At 37.6% G+C, this 17,411-nt stretch overlaps 1 protein-coding gene across 2 annotated transcripts in view; it reads right to left on the bottom strand.

The window, feature by feature from the left end:
- The window catches only part of NUP35 (nucleoporin 35), a 39,717-nt gene that overhangs the window by 7,528 nt on the left and 14,778 nt on the right, over positions 1-17,411 (bottom strand). For both annotated transcript variants that reach the window (XM_055121847.1, XM_055121846.1), the window contains exons 4-5: positions 16,672-16,729; positions 3,879-4,020 (exon numbers count right to left, since the gene is read on the bottom strand). In XM_055121847.1, coding sequence (XP_054977822.1) covers positions 3,879-4,020; positions 16,672-16,729 — 200 coding nt within the window. The remainder of the gene's footprint in view (positions 1-3,878; positions 4,021-16,671; positions 16,730-17,411) is intronic.

Here is a 17,411-nt window from a genome sequence, read left to right as displayed (position 1 = left end):
CAAAATAAGATGAACATGCTACAGAGATGCCTCCTGCTGTATCATTTTATTTAAACTTTTAGAATTCCTGAAGCAATATCTCATACTCTATACCACTGATGTACCAAGAGTAGTACACCACATTTGATGGGGTGTAAAGCAGAAGGCAACCAATCTTGGGGAGGAAGAAAAAACAAATATATATATATATATATATATATATATAAATGCACATGACACTCAACCTTTAATATAACATGTTAGTAATCTCTTATACAAAGGCTTAATGGCTCAAGTATAAAATATACCAACCCCACCACCATTACACCTTCTCAACACCATATATCGAATCTTTCCACCCCCCACTCCCAAACCCTGCCCCCACAGCAGGATTTAAGTAATTTATTTTGTATTACTTGTTATTAATAATTTGCTAAAAATGATCCAAAAATGTTCCCTTAAAGTATGTGAATTATATATTTTATTTATTTAATTTTTAATGAATCACTATGAGGTAAAGTTACAGACTTACAAACTTTCATGTTTACATTTCAGTAACACAATGATCGAGTACCCATCCATCCTCTACCAGTGCCCATTCTCCACCACCAATGTTCCCAGTATCCCTCCCAACCCCCCATCCCACCCCCCACCTATGTGGCAGGTGCATTCCCTTTTACTCTCTCTCTCCCTCTGAGTGTTGTGGTTTGCAATACAGGCATTAAGTGGTCATCATGTTCAGTCTATAGTCTACCTTCAGCACACATCTCCCATCCCGAGTGGGCCCTCCAAGCATCCTTTACTTGGTGTTCCCTTCTCTATCTGAGCTGCCTTTTCCCCCGAGCATGTGAGGTCAGCTTCCAAGCCACAGAGAAATCCTCCTGGTCCTTATCTGTACTATCCCTCAGTATTAGTCTCCCATTCTGTTACTTTATATTCCGAAAGTGAGTGCAGTTCTTCTACGTCTCTCCCTTTCTTTCTGACTCATTTCACTTAGCATGATAGTCTCCATGTTGATTCATTTATATGCAAATTTCATGACTTCATCTTTTCTAACAGTTGCATAGTATTCCATTGTTTAGATATACCAAAGTTTTTTTAACCAGTCATTTGTTCTCGGGCACTCGGGTTTTTTCCAGATTCTGGCTACTGTAAACAGTGCTGCAATGAACATACAAGTGCAGATGTCATTTCTACTATACTTTTTTGCATCTCTGGGATATATTCCCAGAAGTGGTATTGCTGGGTCAAATGGGAGCTCAATTTCTAATCTTTTGAGAAATGTTGAGGCAATACTTTTATAATGCAAATAATAAAGTTACTTTCAACTTGAAAAATAGAATTTTCTGTTAAAAGTGATTTTAATCTTAAACTTAAATCTTTAAAGAAAAAATTACATGGGGCTGGAGCAATAGCACAGCCTCATACAAGCCGCCAAGGGTAATTCCTGAGTGCAGAGCCAGGTATGACCCAAAAACAAAAGAAAAAAAAAAAGAAAAGAAAAATTACACAAGAATAAATGAAAAACGCTATACATTAAAACCTACATGAAAATAATTATATTCAGAAGTAATTGTTTTTTGTTTTGGGCCCCACCCAGTGGTGCTCAAGGGACCATAAGGACCAGGATCAGATTCAGGGTCAGCCGTGTGTAAGGTTATCAATTCAGCCCCCTACTGAGGAATGTTATTATTGAGTCTACAAAACAAACCTGGGAATGGATATCCATGTTCAAAAACATACAGCCATTTCAGAAGAAATATTTTAAAGTTAAAAAAAAAACCAGGAAATTAAGTCTAGTGCCTGTGGAACAGAACGGAGTATAATTTTTGGAAAACAAAACAAAAAACAATAAATTCAATGTTTTTTACATAATCAAAAATACATCCTCTTTAAGGTTACAAAAACATTGACAGCAATTATTGTCAAAGTTGAGAAAAGTGGTTAAGAAAACATTTTTATTTTTTATTATTTTATTATTTTTCTTTTTGAATTTCAAATTCCAATTGCTTGAACTACACAAAGGCCACTAAGAGATACTGTGTATTGTGTTTTGTGTTTTCTTCAAGATGCTACTGTTATTTTAATTTTTTTTAACTCCAGAACTAAACATACTAATATCCAAAATCAGTGTAACATGTTACACTTTCAGAAGTTTCAGAAATGATTTTTTTCAGTCATACAATGATGAAGCACCAATCCCTTCACCAACATCTACTTCCCTCCTTCAATGTCCTGTTTCTCTCCGGCCCCATAGTCTCCCTCTATGACAGACACTTTTCCTTCATCTTTTGCCCTTTTCGCACGTAACTCGACACGTAATGCGATTTTAGAGACGACTGCTGGACTAGAGCTGTTAACTGGATTCCACGGGACGTCAAAAGACCACATGGCTGCCCACCCACAAGATGGTTAGACTTCTTCATCAAAACCCTGAATGAACGGTTTGAGGCTTTTTGTGTTCCTGAAGCAAGCAGATACCATTGGGCTACACTAGCACCTAACAGGGACGAATGGAAATGTTATTGGCACCCGCTCAAGCAAATCAAAGATAAACGGGATGACAAGTATGATACAAGTGATTTTTCCTTTTAGGCACTCTGATTTGCAATACTGTTACTAAAAAAGATATCATGCATACACTTGGCCTCCTTTCAGCACTCAGTTCTCATGCAGAGCAACCACTTTCCACTATCATTGTCATGGTGGTCCCTTCCTTGACCTTATCCCTCCTCTGTCCTCCTCACTGTGGCAGACTTCCTATTAAGGACCCATTATACTGGCATTGTTTCAGAAACAAACTTGAAGCAACAGTGAATGAACAGGTTCACCTTGAAAATGAAAAAACAACCACAACAACAACAAAAAACTGGGTTTTCTGATCAAATTTTATAAAAACTTGATATAGCAGACCTCCAAATTTCAATAGATTTATACCTGTTTCTTCATCCATAAGTGATGCAATATGATCTCTAAGATGCTTTAAAAACTTGTTAAAAATGCATCTAGTACTTGCATGTACCACTACTAATCTACCCAATATTGTTTAACTAAAGGATAAGTAACAACAGTTATGATATAGTATGTGTAACATGAATGTGCAACCAAAATCAAGGCAACCTTGGGGCCGGAGCGATAGCACAGCGGGTAGGGCGTTTGCATTGCATGCGGCCGACCCAGGTTCGATCCCCGGCATCCCATATGGTCCCCCAAGCACCGCCAGGAGTAATTCCTGAGTTCAGAGCCAGGAGTAACCCCTGTGCATCGCTGGGTGTGACCCAAAAAGAAAAAAAAAAAATCAAGGCAACCTTATTCCAATATCCTGAATATATGTCAAGAAAAAAAAAAAAAGCCCAGAAGAGGTAAATATAGATGAAAAACAATATGAATAAAAACAATAGGATCTTGGAGATAGCACAAAGGTCAGGAGTGCACCCCTCACAGGCTAGCACCCTCAGTTCAATTCCCAGCACAGCACTGGCCCCTGAGCATACCAGGTATAGCCTTCAAGGTACCAAGGAGCACAGCATGAACCAGCTCTAGCACTAAACCATCTACCTTGGTTTGCCTAGTGTCACCAGGAGCCTGTGAACTCTCCAGTCATGATTTGGAGCTACCCCCCTACTGCCCCTCCAAAGAAAAACCCTGAAGAATAAATAACATAATGTGTATTGAAGTACTTATCTGCAACTTAACCTGAAATACACAAACAAAAAAAAGAGATAAAATAATGAAAGAACACAAGGATATATAAATGTAGCAAAATTTTAACTAGAGAATCTCCATGATGAGTATGAGATTTTGGTTTGGATTCTTTCAAATTTTTAAATACTTAATAATACTAATTATAAAATGTTGGGGAAATTTTTTTTTTCATGTAAATAATCCATAAACCTTACCCAAATACAGTGACCCAAGTATCATCCAAGTGATCTTCCGAAGTCAGAGAATCTCCTTGAGTAAAAAAAGGATCCAACTGGGCAGGAGATAATGTTGTCTTCCGCGGTTGACCAATATTTGCTGGACTAAACATACTTTGTCCTGTATTAGTATATTTTCAAAAGTTAGTTACCAACACCTTACTGTATTTTACTTTAAAGCTCTTATTCTGAACAACTGTAATGATTAACTCTTTATACTTTAGCACTGTAACGCTGTCATCCCATCCCCTTGTTCATCAATTTGCTCGAGCGGGCACCAGTAATGTCTCCTTTGTAAAACTTGTTACTGTTTTGGGCATATCGAATATGCCACGGTGGCTTACCAGGCTCTGCCATGCAGGTGGGATACTCTCGATAGCTTGCTGGGCTCTCTTAGAGGAACGGAGGAACTGAACCCAGGTCGGCCACGTGCAATGCAAACACCCTACCATCTGTGCTATCGCTTCAGCCCTCTAATGAACATAATTTATTTTTAAATTGCAAATTTTTTTATGAATCTAAAACTGTATCTAGTTAAGGATATCCAATAAAACACAAAGACATCTTTTGGTTCATCTTCCAAATCTACCTTTATCATAGCTCCCCTTTCTTAAGAATATTCTTTAACTCCTCTACCCACAGCATAAAATCCAAGCACCTTGTATTAGATTTGTTTCCACCTTTATTTTTTTTTTTGAGAAGACCATATAGGTCCATGTTTATTTTAGTTTCCCAGCAAATAAAGGATAAACAAATAATCAAATTTTATAATGACTAGGGATGGGAGAAAAGAAGTAGGAGAGTCTACAAAGATAAGAGTTGGTGTTATAGATTCTTTAACTTGCATCTCTTTTTCATTTTTTTTCTTTTTAATTTATTTATTTTTTAATTAGTGAGTCACAGTGAGGGTACAGTTACTGATTCACACATTTTTGTTCTTGTTTTTCCCTCATGCAATGTTTAAGAGCCCATCCCTCCACCAGTGTCCATTCTCCACCACCAATGAACCCAGTATCCCTCCCACCCCCCCCAGTCCCATTCCCCACCCCACCCAGCCTCTGTGGCGAGGCATTCCAATTTGGTATCTCTTTCCTTTTGGATGTTGTGGCCTGAAATAGGGGTATTGAGTGGTCATCCTGTTCAGTCTCTAGTCTACTTTCAGCACACGCATCTCCTTTCTCGTGCAGGATCTCCAGTCATATCCACCTTTATTTTTAAAATATCCCTAATCCCGAAAAATGTAGTATATTTTAATAATAATGATGTTAATGATGGTTGGCCTGCACTAAGCACTAATACCACATAGAGAATGCTATTTTCACTTTTTTTTTTTGCATGTGTTCATATGCAAAAAGCAATTCTACAGGGAAAGACTACTCCATTTGCATGTGGAATACAAATAATACAGAATACCTAACTAACATAGTTTTTAAGATAAACTGAGATAACATGCTTAAGTTAGTAAATGCCCATTTCCATTTAGGTCAGCATCACACTAGTATTAAAAAGATAAGAATTCTATGAGAAAATGCAACTACTGACCAATATCTACATATGAATACAAGATGCAAAGATTCTCAATAAAATACTAGCAAACTGATTCAGCAACACTTTAAGAACACGTAAAGCATAATCAAGATACAACAAATTTCTAAAATAAGACTAATTTTAAATGGAATATGCACTGTAACAAAATGTTCTATGTATTTAAAATTCCTGTTGACTAATCCCTAAAGGTTACCCAGAAAAAGCACAGAAAAAAAAGAAATTCTTAAATAGGAGTCAGAGCCATAGTACAGAGAGGGTAGGGCATTTGCCTTGCAGTCAAGCCATGATCTCCTGTATCCCATACGGTTCCCCAAGTGTGTCAGGAGTGATTCCTGAACACAGAACCAGAAGTAATCCCTAAGCACAGCCAGGTGTGGTTCAAAAAACAAGAAAAGGAAGGAAGGAAGAAGTCTTAAATTTTTACTACAAAAAAGTATTTAAAACATAAAAGATAGGGGCTGGAGCGATAGCACAGTGGGCAGGGCATTTGCCTTGCATGCAGCTAACACGGGCTCGATTCCCAGCATACCATATGGTCCCTCGAGCACCACCTGGAGTAATTCCTGAGCGCACGAGCCAGGAGTAACCCCTGTACATCGCCAGGTGTGACCCCAAAAACAAACAAAAAAATAAACAAAAAACAAAAAAAGATAGTAAGACACTTTAGTATAATATTTGAAGCAAATTCAAATTTTTATGATCACTTTGCCATTAAGAAGGTACAATTTACTTATCTATATCATGTAATAACCTTCAAGCGAGAAATTAAATAAAGGCTCAAAATGAGACAACCATTATGACCTTTAAAAATAAAATAAATCAGAATTAAGTCTCAAATGAATAAGCAATCTAATTTTGCCCTGCCAACTAGTCTGAAAAATATAATTACTTATACATAATCTAAAACTATTTACATAACTTTAGCATAATTGCCCCCCACCTTGTTAATGTTTAATTGCTCTACTGATTTTACTTCCTTTCAATCAGACTCTGGTATCCACATGCTATGCTTCACAGAATGAAAATAAAGTGTACCTATCAAATCATCTTAAATTGGACTATAAGAAGACTCACTTGGTAATCACTGTTCAAACACTTCATAAGAGCAACTTGAAGTGGAAGGTGAAAGACTTTATTGCCCTTTATGAAGTCTTCAATTAAGAACATGTTCTAGGGCCTGAGAGTTAGCACAGCAGGTAAGGTGCTTGCCTTACATGCAACTGGCATGGGTTTGATTCCTTCCCCAACACTACACACGTTCCCCATGCACTGCCAGGAGTGATCCCTGAATTGCAAAGCCAGGAGTAAGCCGTGAGCACAGGCAGGTGTAGTCCAAAAACATTGCAGGGGAGGGAAAAAAAGAAGGGGGGGTCAAGATGGGGAGGAAAGAACACATATTCTATTATTTCAACTTACCAACAAATGAAAATGAGATCAAAAGGAGGTAAATTTTAAATTTACATGACATATGAAATGGGACACAGTTGGCAGTTGTTTCTTACCATGAAACAAATAATAGGGTTTTGGCCTCCACCCACAGTGAGGTAGGGTCTGGCTTGTTTAGATTGTTGTTTTTTTTTTTGGGGGGGGGTTATACCCTGCAATGCACAGGGGTTACTCCTGGCTCATGCACTTAGGAATTACTCCCAGCGGTGCTCGGGGGACCATGTGGGATGCTGGGAATCAAACCTGGGTTGGCCACGTGCAAGGCAAAAGCCCTACCTTGCTGTGCTATCTCTCCAGCCCCTAGATTCTTAAGAGATAACCTCCAAGCCCCAGAAATTTCTCCAGCAACAGAAGTATTTTTGTTATTTATGGTGAACCCCTCAAGTGTACCTGATAGTTTATACTAGCACCATGACTCAAGATTAAACTTACAAGATGACTCATGGTGAGGGCAGGTCATGTCATAAACACCAAGTGACAAAAATAACAGAGCTTTGAAATCCATATTATCCTAATTCTGGGTAAAGGAAGGAGACTAGAGATCTAGTCTAGTAGATCTAATGATCTAATAGATTGTGTGGATCATTTACATAATGAACTCCAAATAAAAACTCTGGACATGGGTGATCCAGCAAGCTCCCTTCTATGACAATAGTCTGTATGTAGTATCATATATCAATGTATATAGTATCATATATCAATACATCTTGGAAACTGTATTTAGAATTCTCCCAAATATCACCCATTACATCTTTCTTTGGTTCCAATTTACAACATTTTTTGCTATAATAATAAATTATATACAAGAATTCACAGAGTGAAGATGTGGCCCCGAACCCTAAAAGAGGTGTTTGGACCAGGAACATAGCTGAAAGGTGCTGGGCACATTCATTTCATACTTAGGACTAAAATTAAAATCCGATCATTTTAATTTTATTATTTATTTTTTATAAATTTTTAATAATTTATTTTTTAATTGGTGAGTCACAGTCAGAGTACAGTTACAGATTCACACATTTTCGTGCTTGTTTTTCCCTCATGCAATGTTCGAGAGCCCATCCCACCACCAGTGTCCATTCTCCACCACTTATGAACCCAGTATCCCTCCCACCCCCCTATCGCATCCCCCCCACCCCGCTCCGCGTCTGTGGCAGAGCATTCCAATTTGTGTTTTCTTTCTCTCTCTCTTTCTTTCTCTCTCTCTCTCTCCCCCCCCCCTCTCTCCCCCCCCCCACACTCTTTCAGGTGTTGTGGTTTGCAATACGGGTATTGAGTGGCCATCATGTTCAGTCTCTAGTCTACTTTTAGTATGCATCTCCCTCCCCGCTCAGGATTTCCAATCACATTTTACTTGGCATCACCAGGCAGTTTTGGCAGCCCCTGAAAACTACCAAGATGACCCTTGAGGCCCCCAATACCCCTGGGTCTGAGTAATGCCATGCATCTTTGGGCCCTACTACTAAACTATGGCCAAGTATCACAGTGAGTGACACTCCAGGTGGCAGAGTATCATGTAGTAGGATTCAAAAATGTGCTTGAGTATTTGTAGAAAGACATGACACTGTAACAATAGTGTATTTGTTTAGAAGGAGCAAATAGCATGTTGAAAAAAAGATAAATGGGAAGATTTGATTTTTATTTAAAATTTGACATCAAGAATAAATAATTAGTGGGTCCGGAGCAATAGTACAGCAGGTAGACACTTGGGTTACATGAAGCTGACCCAAGTTCAATCCCTGGCTCCCATAGGGTCCCCCAAGTACCAACATGAGTGACTCCTGAGCCCACGGTCAGAATAAGTCCTGAGCACGGCCAATTGTGGTCCAAAAACAACAACAAATTATGACTACTACTTGCTTTAATGGTAAATAGTGCTTACACAATCCTAACACTGGCAAAGGCAAAGGTATACAGGTTGATATTTTCCAAAATGGGAAACTGAAGATACAGTATCTTCAATTACTGCAGGATAAATATAGTCATAAGGAAATTTTTTAATTAAGAATTAAAAAAGAATCATATATGGCTAACTGTAACAGTCCATCAAAATAACAATATTCTACTCCAGTCCATCAAAATGACAATATGCTACTCTCTAGGACCTGTGAATATTACCTTATATGGCAAAAGGGACACTGCAGACAGACATCGTAAAGGAATTTTAAGAGTTCTCCCAAATATATCAATGTCTTTTACTTTCTAATATAAAAAAAAATTAAAAACATTTAAGAAAATGTACACAAGCCAATTTCATATCAGCAAAAAAGATGCAGTGCAGGGAACATGTAAAAGCATTTGGTTTCTGAAGAACCATGAGACATCATGTATACACTGTTCATACATTAGCTTCCTTCCAAGGCTTCAAACTTATCCTCGTACCATCAATGTTCCAGTATGACTCTGCTGCGCACCTGCTGCCATCTCCACACATTCATCTATCACAAGATTCATAAAGTGATCAAACTCCTGAAGTATTCTTTGGACATGTTTGCCACCATTTAGTTTCAATTATAATTTCTTGTCCATACATTTTTTTTCAGTTACACAGGGTGAGCTTTGCTCATAATATCTATTAAGCAGGCTCAAAGAAGGTATCAATGTCTTAAATACACAAAATGGTATAAAAGAATTAAGGATGTGGATTAAATTAAGAGTATTAATCATCTGGCTTTAAGATTATTCTGGATTAACCAAGTAGTTTGACAAAATCACAAGAGTCCTTAAAGGGGGAAAGAAGAGGAGGGAGATGTAGGAATCACATGACCACTGCACACTTTGAAGGTGCTAGGCAATCAGGAGCCAAGGAACAGAACAGCTGCTAGAAGTTGGAAAAGGGAAATTATTGTGTAGAGCCTCAAAAAAATGACTGCAGCCCTCCCAAATGACTAAATTCTGGACCCCTGACACCCATTTCAGACTTCTGACCTCCAGAATTTAAGTTCTTTTAAACTACTTCTTTATGATAATTTGTTTTACCAGCAATGAAAACATAATAAAATCTAGGATGAGATACACTCAGCATTATTTTTAAGAGAAAAATAACTGTCTTCCAAAGTGTGATACAAATACTCCATTATTTCAATCCTTTTATTTATGTCATCACCTGAAAACTACATATTCATTTCCTAAATCTTCTGTAACAAATGACAAGTAGATGGCTTAAAATAACAGAAATTTACGGTCAGAGATAATACAGCAGTGCTTGCCTTGCATGCAGCCAGACTTTGGTTCAATTCCCAGCACCACATATGGTTCCTCACCCTGAGTGATCCCTGATCATAGAACCAGGAGCAAGCCCTGAGCACCACAGCAGCAACCGCTGAGCACTGTGTGCCCCGATAAAAATAAAATAGACCTACTGCTTGCATTTGGTAGCTTCTACTCCAGGCATCTTCCTGTGTTTAGTGACTTGGAGCAAAACACTCCAATCTGCCTTGGTTTTCACATCAGCTTTTCTTCCTCAAATGTCTTCTATGTGCTAAAATTCTGTCCACAATTATAAAAGAAAACTGTGGTTGGGTTTAGGGACCATCAAGATCACCTTTACATCCTTCTGTAACTCTCTCCATAACACTAGAGAGCTCCTCCTCTTAAAATCTTTAGTCTCATCATAAATTTTGGCCACAAAACATATATTCACAGGTTCCAGATTACAATGCAGATGTAACATTTTGGAAGTCACTATTTAATTCATTTCATACATCCACCTATCTATTCAGTCAGCATTTACTGAGCCCACTTTTGTATCTAATTCTAAGGAGATAAATACTGAAACTATAGGGGAAAAAAAGCCCATCAGGGATTTTTTTGTAATCTAGTAATAGACAATGAAAAGAGCCAGAGGAAGCTTTGTAGAAGCATATTCAAAAAAACAAACCCAAGCAATAAGGAACTGTCAAGAAAGGTTCCTCGGAGATAAATTAGTCCTTCCCCACTAGCCCCTTCTCCTGGAATGTTATAATAATTTTGAGTTTCTAACAACAAAAGCAGACAAAAGATGCTATATCTAAATAGCAAACTTAAGGGCAAGAGAGATAGTACTTGGGTTAAGATGCTTCCCTTATATAAGCCAACCCCCTTTTCCATCGCCATACCACACATTATCCCCATTATACCTCCAGAAGAGTCCCTGAGCACAGAGCCAAATGTAAGCTTCGAGTACCACTGAAAGTGACCCCGCTCCCCCCAACCCCCGAAAAAAAAAAATCACACTTAACCTGTTAACCATATGCTGACATCAAACAAAGATTCAACCCTAATAGATATAAGTGGTATTTAAAAACAAAGAACTTCAAGAAAAAGAAAAAAATTCAGGGGAACATTTAAATAGTGAAAGAATAACACTGAGGGGTGAAAATAATAGGACAAACATATTTATCTCTATCATAACTGGAAAGTTTCTGAAATTCTCTAATCCCTATTTCCTACCCTGTCATATAACCAAAGCCTTCTAATGCAAGAAAGAAGGCTCTAAGGAGATTTTTTAAGAAGTCACAGAATTAAAAACTGAATATAAAGACCTGAGCATAAAATGCCACTGTCAATAATAAATTCATGGATCTCTTTATAAAAGTCATCAATCTTAAAAAGTTAAAATTTCCATTATGATTTAAAAAGAAATTATTTACCAATTGTTAAATACAGAAACTAAAACAGCTATCAGTAAAAATGTCTACTTTGTCGTCTATTTTTTCAAGTCAATCACTTTCCTCCACTTTGGGGTTAACTATGGGTCATACATAATAGTTCCTCATGCCCATCACACCATTTTAAGCATACTATTTCCTTCTTGTGCCCCAAGGACTATATATATAAATTCTTTTAAACTCCAAAGTAAAAGCAGCAGTGGCTCCCAGTGGCCAACTTATCACAGATATATTTTCTTATCACAATTCTTATATTTGTATGTATGATTTCTAAAATTACTTTTTCTGTAACCTCACAGAAATTACAGGACTAGAAAATAGTTACAGGATAATTAATGGTAAGTCCCTTTGACAGTAAGATATTATAATGAATACTTTTCAAACTAGCAAGAAAAAAAATCCCTCTAAACAAAAAAGTACATGAGTTGTTTTCATTTGCAGTGTCTCTGGATCGCTAGCTCAACTAAGTAACTGAATAGTCATTATTATAACAAATAGTCATTAACAAAGCATTGCTATCTATCTACTTAGAACATTCCACATCTTAAGAACATAACCAAAATAAAGCAGACATGCCAGATTTTTCACCATGATAAAGCTGGGTGATAAACAGAAATTAAAAGATATCTGACATTTCTTGTACCCTGCTTTTGACTAGTAATTCAACCAAATATTAATCTGGGTATAGCTGAGAAAAGACTTTGCAGATAGAACTAAAGTTATCTTTATTTAAATAATGAAAATAATCTTTATGAATCTTATCTGTTGATCTAAAGTAAGGAATTAGGGCAAGTAGAACTAGAGAGACAGTATAGGGTTAAAGCATTTACTTTTATGTGACTGACCCAGTTCGATCATAGCATCAATGGCCCTCTTAACCCAGGGATGAATCCCAAACACAGCGAGATGTGGCTATTTTCCATATTTTATTATGTTCCTAATAAAATAAGGAATCACCTACTTTGGATTATTCCAGAGGACCTAATGCAGCAGACAGCAGAAATATCAAGTCAGAGAAGGAAAAAATGAGGAAGGTGAAAGAGACTAAGAACATAGAAGATTTGAACCACAAATGATGCCTTTAAAGATGGCAAGGGACTTGTGTCAAAGAGTAGGGTGAATCTCTAAAAACTATAACCTCTAGATGACATAATCCAAGAAACAGGGATTTAAGTCTTAGAACCACACAGAACTGAACTCAGTTAATTACCTACATGAGCTTTGCGGCAAACTGATCCTAAGTTTCAAAAGCAGTCCTGTGACTGACATCAGAGCTCTCAAAGAACCAAGCTGTTCCCAAACACCCAAACTAGGGGCTGGAGTGATAGCACAGCGGGTAGGGCGTTTGCCTTGCATGTGGCTGACCCAGTTCCGATTCCCAGCATCCTATATGGTCCCCCAAGCACCACCAGGAGTAATTCCTGAGTGCATGAGCCAGGAGTAACCCCTGTGCACTGCTGGGTGTAACCCAAAAAGAAAAAAAAAAAAGTCAAAACCCTTAACAAAAAAAAACAAACTAATCTGTGACGTAATATACTTGTTTTGTTTTATGGTATTAAACTTGTAATAGTGCACTTTGGTGCAATATAAAGCAAACAGATTTAGGTACAAGTGGGATGTTACTATAATATAAAGCTAAAGAAGTGTAGAAATAATTTTGGAACCAGGCAGGGTTTGAAGACCGGAAAAAATGTGGGGACCATGACAAAAAGAGCCAAAATAGTTTTTAAAAACTGATAGTAGAAATCTAGACTTTAAGGGCACTGCTAATGAGGGCTAGCATTGTTGAAGAAATCTAGATTTGGCACAGTCTCTGCCATCCATTTCACACTTGTAATGTGTTCTTTGTTTCTTCTTACATTTTCCTAAATGAAACTATTTTACTTCACACACAAAAACAAAATAATCTGGATTTGGGGTATAAATAGTAACGTCATGACTATTCCTTTTGTTAACTATTCTAAGAATCTCAAACTTTGAACTGAAGTTGTTTAGTACATTTTGTTCCTACAGCTGGTGATTTGGCAAGTTTTAAATAAAAGGTCTCAGAATTATTTCTTCTGCACCAATTGTGTGTGTGTGTGTGTGTGTGTGTGCGCGCGCGCACACTCTTTTCCTCCTTTTCCATCTTCTGTCATATCTAAACATCATAATTCTTACCTGGATTAATGCAGTAAATGTGATTCCACCCTTAGAGCTTTTTCCCCAAAGTCTAATTCTTACCACACAGGAGTAACCTTCTATTTTCGACCTTATGTGGTAAAGATCATTTAGTACAGTGACTTTGTGAACCTCAATAGCCTCTGAACTTATTTCCCATGTTTCTTCCCTCACTTCATATCATTCCACACTTGCCTCAGTAAGCTTATTCAAATTTGATACTTCCCATGCCTGAAACACTTTTTACTACCGCCCTTACTTAAGTTCAAGTTTTTTAGTAATCACTATCTTCCCCCTAATTCTCTATAGTAAGTAGAATAACAGCCTCCCAAAGATGCCCATGTCTATTCTAGGAATAAGGAATATCTAAATTTGCAGATAGAATTAAAGATACAAGTCATCTTGGCCTAAAAATAGATTATCCAAAATTATTCAGAAGGGCCCAACATAAGAGAAGGGGAAGGTCCAGGAACATGGCTCAATGCCACATTTGTACAAGGACATAGATATTACATCCAGTGCCATGTATCCTGCCTACCAAAGCACCACTGAGTAGGGCCCCAAAAATACAGGGAGGAGAGATATTATTTTCAGAATGATTAGAAAGGGGACGGAGAAATAGTACAGAGGGTAGGGCACTTACTTGCCTTCCACCTGGATAATCTGGGTTTGATCCCTGGCATCCCATATGGTTTCCCAAACACCTACAGAGCCAGGAGTAATCCCTGAACATCACTGAGTATGGCCCAAAAACAAAAGAAAAAAACAAACAAACAAACAAACAAAAGGTTAGGGAGATGTAAAATTATTAAGTATTAGTGCTGAAGGTGGAGGAAGGAAACCAGAGCAAAAAAAATGTGGGCACGGGGCTGGAGTGATAGCACAGTGGGTAGGGCATTTGTCTTGCACGCGGCCGACCTAGGTTCGATTCCCAGCATCCCATATGGTCTCCTGAGCACCGCCAGAAGTAATTCCTGAGTGCAAAGCCAGGAGTAACCCCTGTGAATCGCCAGGTGTGACCCAAAAAGAAACCAAAAAAAATGTGAGCAGTCTTGGAAAGACTAGTTCTGGTCAGGAGCCTACTTAGATGAAGAAGGAAGACCTATCAAGGCCTCCATTTAGCTCACTGAGATCTATTTCTGACTTCTCATCTCCAAACTATAAAACAGTGCAGCTAATGTAATAGACAAAGTTTGCAGTAATTGTCTTTTTTAACAATAAAAACATCTATAATAAAAATAGTAAAACTCTAGTACAGTTTTTAGCAGTACAAACTAATCAGGAGCCAGAAAGATAGTACAGTGGGTAGAACACCATCTTGCATGTGGTCAAGCCAGCTTTTCCCTGGCATACCATATAGATCCCCAAGCACTGCCAGAAGTAATTCCTAAGCACAGAGCAGGAGTAAGCGCTGAGCATCGCTAGGTGTGGCCCAAAAACAAACAAACAAACAAACAAACAAAAACAAAAATCACTATCCTATTTAAAACAAAAACTCCAATCTCCCTTTTTTGCTTTTAATTCACTGTTTATAAAATTTAATCCTTTTAATAAATTTAAGTGCTATAAAGGCAAAATATACCTACTTTGTTCAGTTTCCCAGGACCTGGCTTAAGGTGATGTATTCAAATATTTACTAAAGGAATATTTAATAGATTAAAACCTAGGACTTGAAGTCAGAGAGAACATAAGGATTTTGTCTTATACAAAGTCAACTTCAGCTTGATCCCCAGCATTGCATATGGCCCTCAGGACAGAGCCAGGAGTTTAAGCCCTGAGCACAGCAAGATGTGCCCCAAACCACACCCCTCCCATAAATAAATAAAAATATTTGACAATATAAGAGATATGTCAACAAAACTGATGATCATTTTTAAAATACCATGAATGGGGCCAGAGAGATAAAAGACCAGGTAGGACATTTGCCTTGTACGCTGCAACCCAAGTTCAATACCCAGCACCCCATAAGGTCCCCCAAGCCCATCAGGAGTGATTCTGGAGTGGAGATACATGAATAAGCCTTGAGTACCACCGGCTATGGACCAATAAGCAAAAAGAATTTAATTTAAGGGGTTGGAGTGACAGTACAGCGGTAAGGGCATTTGCTTGCACGAAGCCAACCTAGGTTCTATCCTCCACGTCCCATATGGTCCGCCAAGTACTAGGAGTAATTCCTGAGTGCAGAGCCAGGAGGAACCCTTAACATCCCTGGGTGTGATAAAAAAATAAAATAAAATAAAATAATAATAATAATAATAATAATAATAATAATAAAATTTTTGAATACTATTAGTATTTTAAATGTTCTAAATATCATCGCATACAGTCAAATATATTTAGAATTTTAGCTGGGAGGAAGTATGGTCAAGTGATCTAAGGAAACAGATTTAGAATTTATACTTATGTATTAATATCTCACAAAACCCCTTTAGTTTTCAGTCTCCATATTCCTTTGCTTCCCAATTAAGGCGTTTTTGGTTTTTAATAATTCAGAATACACTATTAATATACTTTTTCTTGAAATTTTTAACACTTTAGGTAGGATAATATACCATATCTATAAATTAATGAAGTTACTGATATTGAGGGGCTGGAGCGATAGCACAGCGGTAGAGCATTTGCCTTGCACATGGCCAACCTGAGTTCGATTCCTCCGCCCCTCGGAGAGCCCAGCAAGCTACTGAGAGTATCCCGCCCTCATGGCAGAGCCTGGCAAGTACCCGTGGTGTATTCGATATGCCAAAAACAGTAACAAGTCTCACAATGGAGACGTTACTGGTGCCCAGTCTAGCAAATCAATGAACAATAGGACAACAGTGCTACAGTGCATGTGCTACAGTGCTACTGATAGAGAATGTACCCAAGTTTGAAAGAAAAAAAAAACACATGATTTTGACAATTATTGACAAAAATCATATATTGCCTTTACTTAAAGGGTAAGGAAATAATCATGTGTTAATGGAATTACTTACCGGTGCCAGGAGTAGTTGTAACTCCAACAAGAGGACTCTGCATTACTGAAATATTTGCCTACATGAACACAGAAGAAACTATTAAAATAAAAATGCAAAGTTCTGACTTATGCATAACATAAACACAATAAATGTTCAAAGGCATCATTCAACAGACAACAACCAGAGATGTTTTTAATAGATCACAAGAATATGCATTCGTTAATTTCAGTTGAGCAGTATGTCAGATCCTTCAGCAGTTTACTTAAAATAAAGTTACAGTGGGTAAAGAGACATTACTTTTAATAAGGCAACGTCGCTTTTTGTTAGTAATTCCTAAGGCACAATGTATGAATAAATAGGTATCGGTCACTTAAATCATCATTTTAAATCACTAAGTTCCCACAGTAAAATAGGAACACCTGTTCTGCTCTGTTCTGCTTTTTAGGAGGCCATATCAGGCAGTGATCAGGGCTCAGCCCTGACATGTAATTAGGGACTATTCCTGGTGGTGCTCAGAGGATCAGATGTGATGCAGAGAACTGAACTAGGGTTGAAAGCATACAAGGCAAGTGTCTGAAAGTGTCTTAACCCTGTATTATTTCTCTAGACCCATGGTTCTGTTTTTAAATAGATATGCATATACATAAAATACTGTTACTTCAAATCAGATTATAAAGTAAAGACACCGTATCTTTACCAGTAGAAAGTTACAAAGCAGGAAAATTAGGATTGGTAGTTCTCCATAAAATAAACAGTAA

Source organism: Sorex araneus, chromosome X (assembly GCF_027595985.1).
Source record: "Sorex araneus isolate mSorAra2 chromosome X, mSorAra2.pri, whole genome shotgun sequence".
Lineage (NCBI taxonomy): Eukaryota > Metazoa > Chordata > Mammalia > Eulipotyphla > Soricidae > Sorex > Sorex araneus.
This window is presented reverse-complemented; position numbering and strand designations above follow the sequence as displayed.